Source organism: Capricornis sumatraensis, chromosome 2 (assembly GCF_032405125.1).
Source record: "Capricornis sumatraensis isolate serow.1 chromosome 2, serow.2, whole genome shotgun sequence".
Lineage (NCBI taxonomy): Eukaryota > Metazoa > Chordata > Mammalia > Artiodactyla > Bovidae > Capricornis > Capricornis sumatraensis.
Genome location: NC_091070.1, coordinates 3,127,597 through 3,147,531, shown reverse-complemented (window position 1 = coordinate 3,147,531; position 19,935 = coordinate 3,127,597). Strand labels below are relative to the sequence as shown.

The following is a 19,935-nucleotide window of genomic DNA, read 5'->3' as shown; positions in this document are numbered from 1 at the left end:
AAAGCCCTCCTGCCAAAGGCGCTCTTAAAAACCCTTCCTTGATTCATTCCAGGCACACGGCAGAGGTCTCTGGAGCCCTTGGCTTTCACCACCAGCCCTTTTCTCCAACCCAAAGTAACTAATTCGCCCACAAACTGAACATCATTGCCAGCCTGAGACTGTCATCACCCTGTCTTAAGCATTTAGCAGGTTCTAAAGTCCCGCCCAGTCGTGTCCGACTCTTTGCGACCCCTTAGACTGTAGCCCACCAGGATCTTCCATCCATGGGATTCTCCAGGCAAGAATACTGGAGTGGGTTGCCATTTCCTTCTGCAGGGGATCTTCCCAACCCAGGGATCGAACCCAAGTCTCCCGCATTGCAGGCAGACGCTTTAACCTCTGAGAAAGTCCCCAAGTGATCACCACATTGATAAGCCTGCTGCTAAGCCGCTGCTAAGTCGATTCAGTCGTGTCCGACTCTGTGCGACCCCATAGACGGCACCCCATCAGGCTCCACCGTCCCTGGGATTCTCCAGGCAGTGGGTTGCCATTTCCTTCTCCAATACTGATAAGCCTAGGGTAACGTTATTTGTCAGCTACAGCCAAGTTCCTTTGGTTCCAAAGACAAATAAACATTTCTGCTGTTTCCTTGGGAGGGAAAGGCCAAAGAAGAAAAGTGTCCCTTGGTTTTAGAGGCACTATCGGAAAGCCAGTGAATCCGCCAGATGAAAAGAGGCAGCTGCTCTTTACCAGGGGCCAAAGTCCAACTCAGAGCAAGAAAATGAGATCCAGTCCAAAATCTGACCAAGTTTCCTACAGCGTCCTATCAAGTGACAGTCAGCCCAGCCCAGCAAGAGCCAGCCCACCTCTGGGAAGGGAAAGGCTGCCCACTTCCAAAAGCTCCTTTGGAACCAAGGTCAGCCCTGCTCAGTCCCAAGTAATTGTCCTTCCTTGCTAACTGCTCAGATTTCCTGCTGGAAACCGAGGAAGAGTTACTTTTACTCTATGTGTCGTTTAGTCGCTCAGTCGTGGTCGGCTCTTTTGCAGCCCCATGGACGGCAGTCCACCAGGCTCCTCTGTCCGTGGGATTCTCCAGGCAAGAGGACTGCAGTGGAGTGCCATTTCCTTCTCCAGGGGATCTTCCCGACCCAGGGATGGAACCCATGTCTCCTGCATTGGCAGGCGGATTCTTTACCGCGGAACCGCCAGGCTTTCCTTATGTTATATGAATATTTACAAATCGTCCCAAGTCCAGGCTCACTCACTCAGCTCTTTGTGGTTTGAGGCAAGTCACTTAACAAATCACGGGCTCCATCTTTGTTGGATGCAATATGAGCATCACTAGAGATGTGGTCCCCAAAGAGCAAGTTGTAGGCCACCTGCATCTAAATCCCAGGGATGCCTGTCATCCTATGGAGCCAACAGGTAGTCCGGGGGAATCTGCACGTGACATGACTCATCAATTTACCCACCCCCTCGCCTTCCTGGAGATCAAACAGTGCATTCCAGGCCCTCTTCCACTGGGTGGGGCAGGGTTGTGACTGGAGGCCAAAGCTCTGAAGATTAATGTCCTGTCTGTTCCCCTAAAAAAACCCTCACATCTGGAGAAACGCCCAGGCAGCAGCAGCCTCGGAGGGGGTAAGAGTAAGCTGCTGGTGTTTGTGACCATCGTACGTAAACTAACCTCTTCTGACAGGGTCAAGGGGCTTCCCAGGTGGCTCATTGGTAAAGAATCTGCCTGCAATGCAGGAGACATGGGTTTGATCCCTGGGTCAGGAAGATCCCCCGGAGAGGGAAGTGACAACCCACTCCAGTATTCTTGCCTGGAAAACCCCATGGACAGAGGAGCCTGGCAGGGGTTTGCAGAGTCAGACACACCTTAGCGACTAAACAACAACAATATTGACTATACCTCAAAAAATAAATTTTTAAGTGTGATTGAGTGAAAACATGCTATCTGGTCCTGAGACAGCCATCTTGCAGACCATGTGGTAATAAGTTTGTGGATGAAAAGCTAACGTGCCAAGGAAACTAGAGCAGAAAGAGAGCAAACCTGGGTGTATATGTGTAATACTGTGATTCAGAATAAGAAAGATGTATTTGGTCATGGTCTTATGGACTTCCCTGGTGGCTCTGCCTACAATGCGGGAGGCCCAGGTTCGATCCCTGGGTCGGGAAGATCCCCCTAGAGAAGGAAATGGCAACCCACCCCAGTACTCTTGCCTGGAAAATCCCATGGACAGACAGAGGAGCCCGGTAGGCCACAGTCTATTGGGTCGCAAAGAGTCGGACACAACTGAACGACTTCACTTTCACTTTCCTGGCACAGGGCTCCTAACACCCCTGGAATTTCCCAAGAGCCATAAAGCTTCTGTTACATTAATGAAGTGGCTTTGGGGTCATCTAAGGATGGGAGTTGGTTACCAGGGAAACCAGAAACCAACCAGGAACAGAGTGCCGAACTTTCAGCCACACCCTCAGTGCACCCCCAACCCCTAATTTCCAGTAGGGCTGGGAGAGGGGCTGGAAATTCAATCAATCACCAATGGCCAACGACTCAATCAATCACACCCATGGGATGAAACCACCATAAAAATTCAAAATGGAGGAGATACAGAAGGCTTCCAGGTTGGTAAACCAGATCACTGCACATGCCAGCAGGCCAGGCCCCAGATCCCCTGGGGAAGCACTGCTGCTTTGGGGCCTTGCACTGTGTAGCTCTGCGTCTCACTTTTGATCCACACCCTTAAACACTCCTGGTGATAAAGCAGTCATCTAGTGAGTAAGCAGGCCTCCTGAGTTCTCTGAGCCACTTTAACAAACTATCTGAACCCAAGGAAAGAAGCGGTTGGGGGGAACCTCTGATTCATGAACCTCCACTCATTAGAAACACAGAAAGAAGCTGGACTTGCTCCATCTAACACGCTGAGCAGGCCTGTGGTACCTGATGCCGATTCCAGGCAGACAGTGCCAGACTTGGGTTGAATTGAAAGACATCGAGGTGGTGTCAGAGAATTCCATACGGGGAAAAAAATCCACCCTCTGGAGCTTGCACCAGAATCCTTAGTGTGTTACTGGGAAAGGATGCCTGAAGCCTGAAGCAACCTCGCTCCAGGATTCTCCCTATGAAAGTTGTGTCGAATTCTTAACCCTCTGTAAATCGGCATGGGGGCAAGGCCCATTTTCCTGGCCTCACGTTCCACACAGAAGAACGCCAGCCAGAGTAACATTCCTGCGCCTCCTCGCGCCACGTGCAGCTGGGCAGGGGCTCACCCAGCAGGCTCGGCAGCAGGCACCGGGTCCCCTCACCTGGTGGGCTCGGCAGAAGGGACCGAGTGCCCTCAACGGGGAGGCTCGGTGGGGGGCACCGAGTTCCCTCGCCCAGTGGACTCGGCAGAAGGGACTGAGTTCCCTCGGCTCGGCTCAGCCCCTTTTCTTTCTTGTTTGAAACCTTCTTCAAAGATTTCTTTTGTTTGAAACCTTTCTGCAAGGGAACTGCACTCTGCTTCGCTCTCTCTGGTGTAGCGAGTAGAGCAGATCCTGCCCTCACCAAGAAGGCCTGTGCCACCAAAGACCAAGATGGGGTGGGGGCGCAGGGTCTCTAAAATGGCCAGAGACACAGCACCCTCAGCCCCAGAACCTGGACCACGATGAGCGATCACTCCCGTGACTTAGCTTACACGGCACAGCTGACCTTCAGACATAAGGTGAGATATCTCATCTCTCATCCAACTGTGGGCTTCTCTGCTGGCTCAGATGGTAAAGAATCTGCCTGCAGTGCAGAAGAATTGGGGTTCGATCCCTGGGTTGGGAAGAGTCCCTGGAAAAGGGAATGGCGACCCACCCCAGTATTCGTGCCTGAAGAATTCCATGGACAGAGAAGCCTGGCAGGCTACAGTCTGTGGGGTTACAAAGAGGAGGACATAACTGAGCAACTAATGCACACACACACATCTAATCACGTGAGCTCTTAATCCACAGTGCTTTATCCAGCTGACAGGAGAGTGCAGAGGGGAAGTCACTGAGATAGAAGAAGGGGTCCATGCTGTCTTCACAGATGAGGGGACCTGTGCCAAGGGAGGTATGCCACCTCGGAGATGAGAATGGCCCCCACCCTATGACCAGCAAGGAAAGTGGAGTCTCAGCCCTGCAACCACAGGGAACTTATGCTTTGCCAAGACTTGAATGAGTGTGTAGGCAGACTCTTCCCCAGATCCAGAACACAGTCCTGGTCGACACTCTGACTCTTTAGCCTTTGATATCCTGATCAAGAACCTTTGCCACTCCCGTCCTGATGTCTTACCTACACAACAATGATGTGATAAACCAGTGCAGCCTTAAGTGCCCACTAATCCGTTACATGGCGATATAAAACTAATAGGGCATGGAAATCCTTCTAAATCAGGGTGAAAATGGTTAGTAAGTCCTCCTGGCATCAAAGCTAAAACTACATTCTCTGATGAGCTTATTAGCACGAAAGCTGGCCTCTTAATCTCCATCTGACTTCTGTATCTATTTCTCAATTAGTTCATAACGCCAGAGGGGGAAGAAAGAGTTTTCATTTATTCACCCCATAAAACCCCCAACAATCGGATATTTAAGAATACTTTCGGCATTTCTACATAATATTAATACAATAACTCTCAACAGTTCTTTAAAATGAGGCTCAGACCTGGAATGGGATAAAAGAATCCAAACCACGTCACCTCAGAATCGAGGCTCCTAGATTGTATATCTTACCTTACTCCACTAAAAATCCTCTGTTTCCACAGGTGAAGGAAAAGGCTACATCACCAAGAAGTGAAAAATAAATAGGTCACCCTCGTGGGAACCAAAACTTCACACCCCCAAGCTTTGCTGCTTTATACAATTTTTAGTTCTCAAAAACTAAAAAGGCTTCCCTGGTGGCTCAGATGGCAAAGAATCCACGTGCAGTGCAGGAGACCCAGGTTCAAGCCCTGGGCAGGGAAGATCCCCTGGAGAAACAAATGGCTACCAAACTCCAGTAGTCCTGCCTGGGAAATCCCATGGACCGAGGAGCCTGGCGGGTTGCAGTCCATGGGATTGCAAAGAGTAAGACACGACTGAGCAACCAGCACTTCCACTTTTCGAGAGTAAGTGGCCTTTTAGACGTAGTTCAAATGAATAGCCAAGCTTTGAGACTTTCTACCAAAACTGCACACAGCAAGCGACCTGAGGCAGAATCACTTGTTTGTAGATTGAGGAAGTGTGCTCATAGTCTTCCTGGAACTCAGACACCCATCCACAGCACCTTCCAATGTTCTGCAAAGGCATACATCATGTGCTGCCAATTCAGTAATATACCGCCAGCTCCTTCCTGAAAGACTCCTGATCTTTGATGGCACCGCAAGGAAGTGAGAAGGCCATCAGCATAAAATGAAACATGAGATTCTGAAGGCTCTGTCCCAGAGTCCTGGTAATAATCCATTTGAGATGCAGCTTTAAGGGGAAGGAGAACCGTCCTCTCTACTTGCAGTAAGAAATTCATTAGGGGAACTAAGTCCCCAAATTCAGGAGCAGATGCCGTCAAAATGATTGCAACCTCTTCCCTCATTTAGAATACAGTTTCCAAATTTTATTTTTGCTAAGGGGGAATTTCAAAAGCTTGCAGTCTGATCTTTCCTTTCCACAAATAAACTCAGATCTAGAAAAGCAATATAAAAATAAAAACACCCAGATCAGACATATCTTCTCTTGAATTCTATTCTTCTGAGTGTTCAAGCCACAAGATTCATTTTCCCCTAACTCAGAAGCCATGAGGCCATGGCTAACAGGCCACCTTTGAGAAGTTCAAAACAGCCCTTGGAAACAAGGTTGCCATGTCTGGTAGGAAGACCAGAGCATCTGATGGTTTCCATGGTGACCACGGAGCCCAGGTGCACACTCTAATGAGGCTGGCTGGCCAGCCAGCAACTCAGACCAAAAGTTGTGGAACGTTCCAGGAAGACCCCCATGTCACCGAGCCATTCATGAAATTCTAACGGTGGCCTGCTTGCCAACAAGTGCCCCCTTCAGGAGACAAACACTCAGTGGCACTGAACTCTGTGTCCAGCCTGTGCCAAGCTCTTTTCCATACGTTATTCCATTTCACCATCACCAAGACCTTACAAAATAAATTCGAATTCCACCCCATTTTGCAGATGAGTAAACTGAGGCAAGGGCTTCCACGGTGGCTCAGTGGTAAAGAATCCGCCTGCAGTGCAGGAGACATAAGTTTGATCCCTGGGTCTGGAAGATCCCCTGGAGGAGAGCATGGCAATCCACTCCAGTATTCTTGCCTGGAGAATCCCCATGGACAGAGGAGCCTGGCAGGCTGCAGTCCATGGGGTGGCAAAGAGTCAGACATGACTGAAGCGAGTTAGCAAGCACACATGCAAACTGAGGCAGCTCATCCAAAGTCCCTGAGCTTACAGAAGACATCTCCAAGCCAGTTCTAGTGCCTCGTTCCTCCACTCAGCTCAGTAAGAATTTATGAAACTGCTCAAGGGGCGCACTCCCTTACATTCTTCTAAAGAGAAGTTTATGTCATGATTTCTTGTCTCAGAGGGGAAAACAAGCGCAGCCTTAGAACAGATCACTGACCTATTTCTGCCCATCATTTCCAGATCCTGATAAAGAGCTCAAATTGTCATTTTTAAATACGAAGGCATCATAAGAAATAATTCCCTGAAGGAAGTTTGAAAGACTTGAGAATTAGGTAAAGAGATGAGAAAGAGAGCAGAAATGATCTTACTCCTAAACAAGTGTTCTGTTAAATTACATGATCAGGTATGAGCTAAAGGACAGTGGAAACCCCAGTCCACATGCCTGTCACTGATACTAGGAATGCCACGTCTAGTAAACAAATCCCTTGCACTGAGACTTCTGTCCCTCGTTTCAAGGTGAGTATTCTCAAAAAGAGAAACTCACTAAGGCAATAGCAATCATCAACACCTTAGTATGAGTTAGTATGCGAGCGGACTGTTGCTGAGCGAGCACTCAGCTGCGGGAGGAGAGAGAGGAAGGGCCGTGAGGAGACAGAGGCAAAACACAAAGCAGCGTCTGGAAACTGCAGGCGTCTGGGAGAGGTCGTAGAAGCCAGGATCAGCCTAAGACGCCAGGCTTGGAAATAAAACAGAGAGAAGGAGCTCCAACAACAGAACGGATGGGCTTACAATTCTCTACTTTATTGCCAGGCTTCCCAGGTGGCACAGCGGTAAAGAATCTGCCTGCCAAAGCAAGAGGTGCAGGAGACGCGGGTTTGATCCCTGGTTCAGGAAGATCCCCTGGAGAAGGAAATGGCAACTGACTCCAGTGTTCTTGCCTGGAGAATCCCATGGACAGAGGAGCCTGGCAGGCTATAGTCCCTGGGGTCGCAAAGAGTTGGACACAACTGAGCGCCTGAGCACCGCTTTATTGCCAGTACACTAAAAAACACATCTTCCTTCTTTAACAAGAAGCTGAGTATGCCACATGCCTCCAAAATGTGTGTTGGAAAACCCACACTTAACCCTCTTGTGTTGTGATTCCTGACAAGAGACAAGAATTAGGAACCGTACCTGTGACTACCATGGGTCGAAATAAAAAAATATGACCACAACATTGAACTATCCCATTGAAAATCAGAATGGCAGCATGAATCCCTGGTAATTTCTTCTGGATCCTGTCAGGCTAAAGCCAACTGGATCACAGAGGTTAGGGTTTAAACAGACGCAGTACTCACTCGAAAGACCTTCTCCACTCTTGCAATGCTTTTCCCAAAGATGGTTCCAAGTTGGTCTCCAATTCCAGCCAATAAGAAACCAAAGAGTGGGATTCCAAAGATGGCATATAAAATACAAAAGATTTTGCCTCCTTCAGTGCTTGGAGCAATATTCCCATACCCTGGTGAGAAATATTAAAAAGAGAGAGGGAGAGTGGTGAAGCGGCAGAGAAATTAGAGCACGGAACCAAAGAACGACCTCCTAGAGGGCTGCTTCATCCCCACCCTGAACCTCAGGAGTTTTAGGAGAGCTCCATTCTAAAGGCCCTACAAAATTGAGAACATCGTTCCATCGCGACTCTTCTTTCTCTCCCTGTATACAGTCAAGAGGGTCCAGGTTTCCAGGATCTGATAAGATGACATGTATTTCATTAGATGACATTTTAGGAGATCTGTGGTCATCTAGAATTGCGTTTCTGGTGGAAAATGGTACCACCCATTTCAGAAACATCAGACATCTTCGGCATGTCTGGTTTAGGGACACTGGGCACCTGAGGAGGGTTTACCACTTCTTTTTTAGATTTGGAAAGAGCTTCTCCTATCCAGCCTCGTCCTGTGGCCATCCCCTCCAGGGGTTGGACTGTGGCTGTCTCCTGCATTTGCCTTCTTAGGGTGATGGGTGTTCCACATTAAGGAGGATGGGTGGTCTAGGACGAATTCAGAAAGGACCCCTGGATCATACAGCCCTGCCCTGAGAAGCCTGAAAACAGTCAGGAGTGGAGGAGGAGAGGCTGAGTGCTCCTTCTCACGTGGACCAGGATGCTGAGCTCTGCCTGGGTCTCTCTTTCTCTTCCTTGGCAACTCCACGCCACCAGAGTCCTGCCCACCCCGACCCACACACTTCTTGCACCAAGAATCCAAGGATTCTTGGATTCAGGTGCGAACTAAAGGTTTGGTGGTGGAATGGATGTGTAAATACAAAACAATCCTCTAATAGCCCGATCTAGTCACTTGTTTCAAATAGTGCTTCAGAAACACCCACATCCGCATTCTCGAGAGTTCTGCAGTTAGATAAGTAACTAGTGAATATTTGGCTTACTCTCGCTGACAGGACTGAAGACAGTGGTGCTGGAAGAAAAAGGCATATGGCATTAACACACATTATACAGAGACGAGACTCTAAATTACTCGTAGTCACACCAGTGAGTGTTGCAACATTACGCTAACTAGTGTCTAGCTAGTCACCTAACTTAACATTCTTTCACACAACACAGCTGAAGGGGAGCAAGTGAGCTATTGGGCTCATGGTTATTAGCACGCGGGGAATGCGTCACAGGAACAATACTGCTGACGGCCGGTCCGTCACTCAGCTTCCTCTGGGCCTGGAGGACTCACTCTTGCTTCCTGCCTCTGGGTGCTGAGTCACCCGGTTATTTTCCTGTTCAGTTTTCCAAGTCAGAATCATTCAAACCTCTTATCACAAATCATCTAAATTATGTAGCTTCTATTTTTTAAATGACTGTTCAGGTAAGTCTTCTAATCTTGCTTTTTTTTGTTTGACTCACCATGATTTTTATTTGATTGTGAAAAAAAAAAGGCTCTCAACTTTTTTCGGGTGTTTTCAGGAACTTGGACAAAATCATTCTGTCAGCATTTCCCTCCAGAATAATCTAATTTACATTAACACAGCCCTGGTAAAAAGGAATAAAGGTGCCTATACAGCTCCAATTCCTGGAGGATTATGGTGACACCTGGAAATATTCTGGTAATTTATGGAAACGTTTATGGCTCTGGCCATAAATTTACTGTCTCCCAATTGCCTGATTACTGTCAAGGAAGCCGATTATCTTTCAGTTTGAATATCTCAGGAAGAAGCACATTGCAGGCCCAGGGAAACACACTGAGGCCTTGAATCTGCAGAGCTGGCATCTTATCAACCTTAACAAGTGCTGCACCCCTTCCGCCAGCTTTAAGAGAGGATCCGTTCCAACGCTTGGGTCAGGACTGTGCTCAGGGGACATTTCCATCATCTAAAGAGCCTGAGAGCAAAGCAGGAAGAGGAGGCTCCACTCCAATACCACCACCTTCACCTGGTTATCCCGAGACTCACTTAACATCGCCAAGCCTGGTTCTGGAGGGCTTCAAGGAAAATGTGGGGAAACCAGTCGGCTGTATGCTTCCAAAGCAAAGTATAAGCAGTAGTGTGGATCTTATTACAGTGGGCTCCTCCTTCTGGGTTTCAAAGGCTAGGACACTAAAATCAGAGCAAAGCTCTCAGGCTCTCAAGAAGTAATATGCAAATGAGCCTGAATAGGGGATACTTTGGCCACCTGATGTGAAGAACTGACTCATTGGAAAAGACCCTGATGCTGGGAAAGATTGAAGGCAGGAGGAGAAGGGGATGACAGAGGATGAGATGGTTGGATGGTGTCACCGACTCAATGGACATGAGTCTGAGTAAACTCCAGGAGTTAGTGGTGGACAGAGAGGCCTGGCGTGCTGCAGTCCATGCGGTCACAGAGTCGGACACGACTGAGTGACTGAACTGAACTGAGGGGCTTCCCTGATAGCTCAGTTGGTAAAGAATCTGCCTGCAATGCAGGAGACCCCAGCTCGTTTCCTGGGTCGGGAAGACCCCCTGGAGAAGGGATAGGCTACCCACTTCAGTATTCTTCGGCTTCCCTGGTAGCTCAGCTGGTAAAGAATCCGCCTACAATGAGGGAGACCTGGGTTCGATTCCCGGGTTGGGAAGATCTCCTTGAGAAGGGAACAGCTACCCACTCCAGTATTCTGGCCTGGAGAGTTCCATGGACTCATAGTCTATGGGGTCGCAAAGGGTCAGACACGACTGAGCGGCTTTCACTTTCAAGCCTCGAATAGCCTGTTTAAGGCCATCACTTCACTTTGGATGTAAAGTAATCACCATTTTTGAGTTATGCTGTATCTTGTGTGTGTCCCCTGCCTCTGATGAACTATATGGAGAGGCTGTTCGCCAGTTTGACACTCAACCCTGTTGCTCTAAGAAAATTGCCTAAGTTACTTTTCGGAATTTTGCTCTGAGGCAACAGGAAGGACACATTCCTGGATTTTTGCCTCTGTTTGTACTGGGCCCTCAAGACCTCCCTGCCCGTTCTTCCTGAAGGCTTGATAGAACTTTGAAGTAAGGTGTCACAGGGCCTGAGAGCTCAGGAAGTTAAAATTCTATTCTGATCCTTCCACTTGCTAACTCTCAGATCTTGGGCAATTTACCTTTCTGGCTCACTTTCCTGGTCTGAATGAGGGGGCTATGAATAGCACCTACCTTACAGCTTCAAGAGCTACATGTGAAGCCTGAGGACCCTTTGGAGATTAAATCCACAGTGAAACAGGAGGCCCAGAGTAAGCATTCAGTAAGGATCCGCAATTATCACCTTGCCTGGGTTTTCTGCAGGAAGAAATCACTTTGTGTCTCCAGCAAAACTACGTCCCGGGAGGAAAAAGAGCTGCTTCCCATTTTCTCCCCAGAAACTCCACCGTGCTCCCACAGCACCGAGGCAACTAACACGACGCCTGTGCCCCAGGCTGGACCGGCTGGGTGGCACAGGGGGCCCATGGCGGGCCTTGGGGTGTGGGTCCCTGGGGCAGCAGAGGCTGGGGGGTGAGAAGCTGCGAGTCAGGCAGACGGCGCCCAGAGCATTACAAGTGGACTTCCTAAAGCGGAAGGCTCCAGGGATCCTCCACCAGCTGGCTTCTGATGACGCTTGGCAGGAGGAGACCAGCCTAGCGAGAACGCGCTGCTGTGAATGAGAAAGCCTGCAGCAGCACTCAGCGCCGGTCACCCCCTGGCTAGAAAAGAGCCCGAGTCCTTTCTGAAGACAAAGCTGGTGTTTACACAGGACGCGGGCCTGAGCAGCACACACGGAAACCTCCCATTTGCTATTTATGTGCCGAAGTCAAATCTTGGCCGAACCGTGTGCTGTTCAGCTCTGGGGTTTGGGTTAGAGCAAACGTTCTCAAGCCAGGCTGTGCGTTCATGGGTGTGTGGCAGTCATGCAGCGTTCCCCACTTTAAAGAGCCTCTCTCTTGGTTTAATGCTCCGCTGTTGTCATTTTGAGGCTCTTAATCATTTTTTTGTTTTTTAACAAGAGATTGCATTTTCACTTGACAATAGGCTTTGTGCTTATGTAGCTGGTCCTGGTGGATAAAGTGGGGCTCTGTGGCTTACTAACCTTGAGACATTAGACGAGCTACTTAACATCTCTGGGTCTCAGTCCTCTCGTTAGTAAAGTGAGGCAAATGAGAGTTACTGTGAAACTAACGTAATACATGCGGAGCACAGTCCCTACACCCACTGCTGCTGTGCAGTCGCCAAGCTGCGTCCGACTCTCTGTGACCCCGTGGACCGCAGCACGCCAGGCCTCCCTGTCCATCCCAGCTCCCGGACTTTAACCAAGCTCATGTCCATTGAGTCTGTGATGCCATCCAACCATCTCATCCTCTGTCGTCCCCTTCTCCTCCTGCCTTCAGTCTTTCCCAGCATCAGGGTCTTTTCAAACGAGTCAGTTCTTCCCATCAGATGGCCAAAGTATTGGAGTTTCAGCTTCAGTATCAGTCCTTCCAATGAATATTCAGGACTGATTTCCTTTAGGATGGACTGGTTGGATCTCCTTGCAGTCCAAGAGACTCTCAAGAGTCTTCTCCAACACCGCAGTTTAAAAGCATCAGTTCTTCAGCACTCAGCTTTCTTTATAGTCCAACTCTCATATCCATACATGACTACTGGAAAAACCACAGCCTTGACTAGACGGACCTTTGTTGGCAAAGTAATGTCTCTGCTTTTTAAATGCTCTCTGGGTTGGTCATAACTTTTCTTCCAAGGAGCAAGCGTCTTTTAATTTCATGGCTGCCGTCCCACTGGCAGGCGGATTCTTATCCACTGTACCACCAGGGAAGTCCGACAACTCTTAATTGAGTTCCAGGAGAGGGACATGGTTACTGGTTACCACCTGGGACCTGAGGAGGGGCTCTCTAGGATGAGGGTCGAGTCAAGTGACCTAATCCAAAAATGCCTCAAATGGGGAATTTCCTGGTGGTCCAGTGGTTAGGACTGTGTGCTTTCCCTGCAAGGGGCATAGATTCGATCTATGGTCAAGGAAATAAGATCCCAAATGCTGAGTGGCAAGGACAAAAAAAAGCTTCAAAGAGGAAATCTAACTGGTTTCTAGAGCTGTTGGCGAGAACTCAAATCATTTTCTGTCCTTCCACAAATGATGTTTTGTGGGAAGAATCTGCAGACAGCTCCCTCCAGCTGAGGAAAAGTAAACTTCCTGGAGATCCACCCGCACAGTCAACAAATGAGAATTAGTTACTGAGAAAGGGGACAGGGTGCAAGGTGACCTCAAATAGGACAGCAGTCTAGTCTCCTGACGTGACTCCTGGTTTGGAGACGAGCTTGACCGTGTTCCCCTTTTGCCGCACATTTGTAGATCTTTCTGTATAGCTGAGCGCAAGAAAATCTTGTCAAAAAAGAAAAAAAAGTGCTTTGATATCTTCAGATAAAAGGGACCTCTGTTACTGAGTAGTATCACTGCTTTTCAGGAAAAAACTATTATTCCTAAGATCTCTGTATATGCATTCTACATAATGAGCACATTTTTTGTGTCTGAATAGCACATAACCTCACATGGCTCAGGAGACTCTTTCTGGAGAGCAACTTGGCAAGCCTTGAAAAGGTTCAGGCCCTTTGACACAGCATCCCCTGTGGGATCTTGCCAAGAAAACAAGCAGAGATGAAGATCGTCCTTCAAGAACTAAGGTTTTCACTGTGATATCACACTATCACAGAAGTAAAAACCACTTAAGCCTGCAGCAACATGTGATTACAAGATTGATAGTAGATCCAAAGAACCCGTCAAAGATGATGTTTTTTCAAAGAACCTTAGTAATATGGGGCAATGTTTACAGGATTACGTAGCACATTGTGTGAATTCAAGCACGCATGCTAACGTGTGCGTATTTCACAAGTAATAAAAAAGCTCTTCGGCTCCAACTGCCCTACTGCCTGAGTTCTAAATAATGGAAAATGTCTCAGAAAGAAGAAGAAAAATTAGCAGGCTCGTAGGGATTTCTTTGGAAGGAATGATGCTAAAGCTGAAACTCCAGTACTTTGGCCACCTCATGCGAAGAGTTGACTCATTGGAAAAGACTCTGATGCTGGGAGGGATTGGGGGCAGGAGGAGAAGGGGATGCCAGAGGATGAGATGGCTGAATGGCATCACTGACTTGATGGACGTGAGTCTGAGTGAACTCCGGGAGTTGGTGATGGACAGGGAGGCCTGGCGTGCTGCGATTCATGGGGTCACAAAGAGTCGGACACGACTGAGCGACTGAACTGAACCGAACTGACTGTTCTTATGAGCCTTGCTACCACTTGTAATGCATGAATTTGCCACTAAGTAATTATGAGAAAACATCATCTCCTCACCTTATTATTCTTTCTCATACTGTACTCCTGTTTTCTTTAGAAATTTCTAATGGTGTGACTTTCTAAAACCTTCCACCCCGCAGTCAAAATTTAGCCAGCTAAATGGTGTTCAACTCACAACACATTATTTTTCAATTAAGACAGAGTGAGAGGAAAAAAAAAAAAAGGCATTTTTTCCGTTGAATAGAAACAAACGCGATCCCTCATGCGAACACTGAGCCGTGAGCCTGAAGGGGCCTTGGGGTCTGGGTTGGCTTTTATTTTTGTCTGTTTTTGTCTCCTGCTTGTTGTGCAGTAGTTTCCTGTTCAGGTTCCATCTTCCCTCAGATTCTGGGAAAGGTCCCTGTCCTTTGCCCAAGTGTGACACAGCATCCATCCTCCCGCTATAGAGGCAACAGCATCCCAGGTTGCCAGGACACCAGCACGCGGAAACCTAGGGGCTTATCCAATAGGAAGCTCCACCTACGACTTGAAACCAAGAGTGAGGAGCCCACAGGAGGAGGAGGCGCGGCCGCAGTGGCCAGCAGGGTCCAGCCTGGGCTCTGAGGTCAGAGGACACTCAGTGGCCCTCTGTGATCTCTGAGCCATAAGTGTGCATTTGTTAGGATTTTTCATTAGGTGAGAGAAAACTCAAAGCACGATAGAGCCCAGCACAGGATGTTTAACACGTATTAACTCTCTATGGGCGGCTTCACCCCAGCTCAGAGGGGGCAAGCGGGACCTCACTTACGGGCTTCTTCACTATCAGCTGAACTCTAGGCAGGAAAACCCCTCAAGGGAAGGAAATGAACAGCAGGGTCCTGGACTTACCTTTTCCCCGATTTACCTCCAGTAAGAAAAAGAAGTCATTTCCTCCAAAACTCACGCAAAAGCCCCTGCAGGAATCCACTCACTTACTGGCCTAATCCAGGAAGCCTGTCCATCCCTGAACTCAGGACTGTGGCCATGCACATGTGCATTACTGAATTTCTTTCTTTTTTTATGGTTCTAATTTAATTTCAATTTTTAAATTTAAGTATAGTTACTTATGAGTCTCCCCTGGTGGCTCAGATGGTAAAAATGTCTGCCTACAATGTGGGAGACCTGGGTTCGACCCCTGGGTTGGGGAGATCCCCTGGAGAAGCAAATGGCACCCCACTCCAGTACTCTTGCCTGGAAAATCCCATGGACGGAGGAGCCTGGTAGGCTACAGTCCATGGGGTCACAAAGAGTCGGGCACGACTGAGCGACTTCACTTTGCTTTGCTTTTGCTATAGTTACTTATAAGGTGTTAATTTCTGCTGTACAGCCAAGTGATTCAGTTATACATACATATATATACACACGTTTTTTTATATTCTTTTCCATTATGGTTTACCAGAGGATATGGAATACAGCTCTGTGCTATACAGGACCTTGTTGCTCACCCGTTCTATATATAATAGCCTGTATCTACTAACCCCAAACTCCCGCCCCCTCCCCTCCCCCCTTGGCAACCACATGTCTTTTCTCCGTGTGAGTCTGTTTTTGTTTTGTAGGTTCCTTGGTGCCATATATTTGATTCCACGTGTAAGTGACATCATATGGTATTTGTCTTTCTCCTTCTGACTCACTTCACCGTAAATCCCCCAGCGACACATGACACCTTTCCCCATCTTAACATCCAGACCGCTGCACACAGTTGAACTTGGCGTTGGTCTTCTCTGGTCTGCTTCAGCAGTGCCCTCGGGGGGTGCTGAGCTGGATGGCGCTTTTCGCCCTTACGTCAAATGGTGCCATGTAATCCTGGATCCTTTGTTGGATGCTACGGGATTGAGGACAAATATGTTCTAATCCGGTCTGGAGTGTCTGAAAGGCTTCTAGGCCCCAGACTTCCAGGCATAATCTATACCTCTTTTACGTGGAATAGTTGTCTTAATACACTTGCAGATTTGTATGTGCAAACCTAGTATGCCAGAAATTATATTATGAGACTTTCCAAAAAGGAATGACAATTCTCTCTCACTCCAAGTTTCCTTATTGGACATAACTTTCTTGAATGCAACAAGGTAAAAATCATACAGGTTCTGAAGATGAGGTCTATAACCACAGACAAAAACCCGTGCCTCTAAAACAACCCAGAGCTTCTGAAACTTGCACCAATAGGAAGACAATCACCAAAGACGCATTCCCCCGAAAAAGGCACACCCTCCACCACCCAGCTAATGTGTGGCTATGAAAAGCAGGAGGAAAAACCTCACAGAAGGCCTCAGAGAGTTATGGGATTTGAGAGATTTGAACTGTGAGAGAGATTTCCTCCCACAGAATATAAACAAATGTCAATGCAAGAATCCTCCCACTGAGTACAGAAGAGTCTCCCTCTGTTTGGCCATCACTGCTATGAACTGGTGATGGCTGTGTGCCTCCCATTCTCCTGAATGAGAGCTTTTATTGCAATGTGACTTCACTACTAAACAAGGGCAAATAACTCTCAAACTCTTTTTCAGCAGAGCTGGGAGAGGGATGCAATCTACAGATTCCACCATATATGTTAGGGTTACCCAGAAGCTGAGATTGCAGAGGCAACATGGGAAAGAATACAGAGAAGCACAGAGAATAATTAAAGGGCCCATTGGTGGCAAAGCTCAGAAAGTGTCAGTAAAAATCCAACTATGAAAGTGAGGGTCTCACCTTGAACTTCAAAAGATACTTCCCTGTTTGCACCAAGTGTGAAATACAGTGTGAACAGGAAGAGCCACAGAAGCCTTCCTGAGCTTGACCTGGTCCAGAAAAACAGAAGAGGCAGCACTATGCAGAGAGGAACACAGGTGGGCCAGGTCTGCAGGAGGCGCCCTGCCTCACTAGCAGAAAAGAGGGGCGTCTTGGCATGTGCGGCCAGAACGGTTACCAGCTTCTCCCTGCCCTCCTCTTCCAGCCCCTGGAAAAGTTCAGCAGACAGCTAGTCCAGGGATATCCAGGGTGTTCGGCATCAAAAGAAACTGCCTCGGCATGAAGATAAAGCTTCCATTAAAAAAAAAAAAAAAGTGAAAGAGCAGCAGAACTTACCAGTGAATGAAAGATACTCGGCAGAAAGACGCTGCCCCAACCAGACAAAACTGTAAACAGCCATGAAGTAATCGCCTCTCAGAATCATCACAGAGAAACCACAAAGATGCAGGACATCCGGGAGAAGATGACGAGGTAACAAGTGTAGATGAGATGTGAGCTAAGCTAATGGAATTCAGGGAAAAAACAGCAAAGAAAAGAGTCCCCTAATGATCACAGTAATGAAAGTAAAATTGGAAGGCGCGCACAGAGGAGGTAAGCTCTGTGAAGACACACACACACAAAACGGAGAGAGGATGAAATCAAGCAAGTGATATGACCCACCCCCCAGAGTAATGGAAATAAAGAATGAACGAAGGGGACCTAATTAAACTTAAAAAAGTTTGCACAATGAAGGACACTAAAAGCAAGGTGAAAAGGCAGCCTTCAGAATGGGAGAAAATAATAGCAAATGAAACAACTGACAAAAAATTAGTCTCCAAAATATACATGCAGCTCAACTCCAAAAAAATAAATGACCCAATCAAAAAATGGGCCAAAGAACTAAATGGACAGTTCTCCAAAGAAGACATACAGATGGCTAACAAACACATGAAAAGATGTTCAACATCACGCATTATCAGAGAGATGCAAATCAAAACCACAATAAGGTACCATCTCATGCCAGTTAGAATGGCTGCCATCAAAATGTCTACAAGCAATAAATGCTGGAGAGGGTGTGGAGAAAAGGGAACCCTCTTACACTGTTGGTGGGAATGCAAACTGGTACAGCCACTATGGAGAACAGTGTGGAGATTCCTTAAAAAACTGGAAATAGAACTGCCATACAATACAGCAATCCCACTGCTGGGCATACACACCGAGGAAACCAGAATTGAAAGAGACACGTGTACCTCAATGTTCATCACAGCACTGTTTATAATCGCCAGGACATGGAAACAACTTAGATGTCCATCAGCAGATGAATGGATAAGAAAGCTGTGGTACATATACACAATGGAGTATTACTCCACTGAGTAAGTTCTAATGAGATGGATGAAACTGGACTATTATACAGACTGGAGTAAGTCAGAAAGAAAAACAATATAATATATTGTATAATATACAATACAGTATATTAACACATATATATGGAATTTAGAAAGACAATAACTCTATATGCGGGACAGCGAAGGAGACACAGATGTATAGAACAGCCTACTGGACTCTGTGGGAAAAGGCGAGGGTGGGGTGATTTGAGAGAATAGCACTGAAACATGCATATCATCATATGTGAAACAGATGGCCAGTGCAAGTTCAATGCATGAAGCTGGGCACTCAAAGCAGGTGTGCTGGGATGACCCTGAGGGGTGGAGAGGGAGGTGGGGGTGTTCAGGATGGAGGACACGTGCACCCACGGCTGGTTCATGGCGATAAATGGCAAAAAACATCACAATATGGTCAAGTAATTAGCCTCCAATTAAAATAAATAATTTAAAATTTAAAAAAAAGACACTGAAAGCCAATTTTAAGGGTTAAAAAGGAATGGAGGGGAAATGCTAGCATAGAAGACATGGAAAGAAGGAATGATGGATGTATAACTGGAATCTCTAAAGAACAGAACCAAAACCATACGGCCGAGAAAATGTTTCAAAACGACAATCAAGACAGCTTTCCTGAAATAAAAGGGACAAAACCTAGTAGCTTTATCAGACGGATGATAAAGAAATAATCTTTTGAGTAGCTGGGCAAAAAGATCAAGTCACTCATACTGATAAAAGGGGGGAAATTGCCTGGCATTAGGTTTCTCCACCACTGCATAAGCAGAGGGGGAAACAGAGTAAACCAGCAAGATCCTTAAAAACCAATGTGAGTCACGGATTTCATTTCCAGCCAAACTGCCCTTCAAGGGTAGGGCTACCATCCGACAGTACAGACGCCCAGGGAACAGTGCTCCCAGGAGCCGTTTCTAAGTTTCAGCCAAGCCAGTGAAGATTGACGAAAGCAGTGGGAAAACCGTGATGTGCACCACGGCTAGAGATGAGCACTGACGCTATTTAACCGTAGAACTACGACCAACACAAGCGGGAGTGCCCAGGCAGCAGAACAGATGTGGAATAGACACCCTGATGTTACAGAACAACAGTGAGCAGTAACTGACAGCGGAAGAGGAAAAGGAGCTGAGATGCTGAGCAAGTTCCCTGACTGCAGTATATATGACCGCTGAGAGCCAAGAGTCATTATTTAAAGTGGGCAAGTCGTCTGACAGAAGCTCAAGCATATTTAATAATGTAAAAGTAAACACTGATAGGATGGCCTCAACTAAAACTGTGAGGTAGAGAAAGAGATGTCATCACCTATAACAGAGGGCTAATTAATACTGCTTAAAGATTTGCACCCTAAGGTTATTATATGCGATTATAATTATAAAGTTAACCCCTATGACAAACCATTTAACACCTAGGACAAAAATACAAGACTCCCCAAGGATCAGATAAAAGACACAGAGAAACACAATGAGAACAAAAATTGGTGCAGGAAGCAAGTAATCAGAGCTCACCTTATGATCAGCTGTGAAGAGCATTTACCCAGCAAAGTAATGCAAACATTTACTTTTGATCTAATCAAACCACAGGGAAGGAAGGAGGACGGGAAGAGAGCCTCCACGGTGGGCAGGGATGAAGAAAGGGAATTAATTCTTCATCTTCCTCAGTGGGAAGTCAAGAAATCATCACTAAAATAAAATTCGGGAAGTGCAGCACAAATATGATATTTAAAGACACGGAGA

The 19,935-nt window shown here is 47.1% G+C and overlaps 1 protein-coding gene across 1 annotated transcript in view; it reads right to left on the bottom strand.

Annotated features, from left to right (window-relative positions):
• KCNK10 (potassium two pore domain channel subfamily K member 10) overlaps window positions 1-19,935 on the bottom strand; it is a 154,013-nt gene that overhangs the window by 34,951 nt on the left and 99,127 nt on the right. Inside the window, exon 4 of the mRNA XM_068965873.1 lies at window positions 7,703-7,863. Coding sequence (XP_068821974.1) covers window positions 7,703-7,863 — 161 coding nt within the window. The remainder of the gene's footprint in view (window positions 1-7,702; window positions 7,864-19,935) is intronic.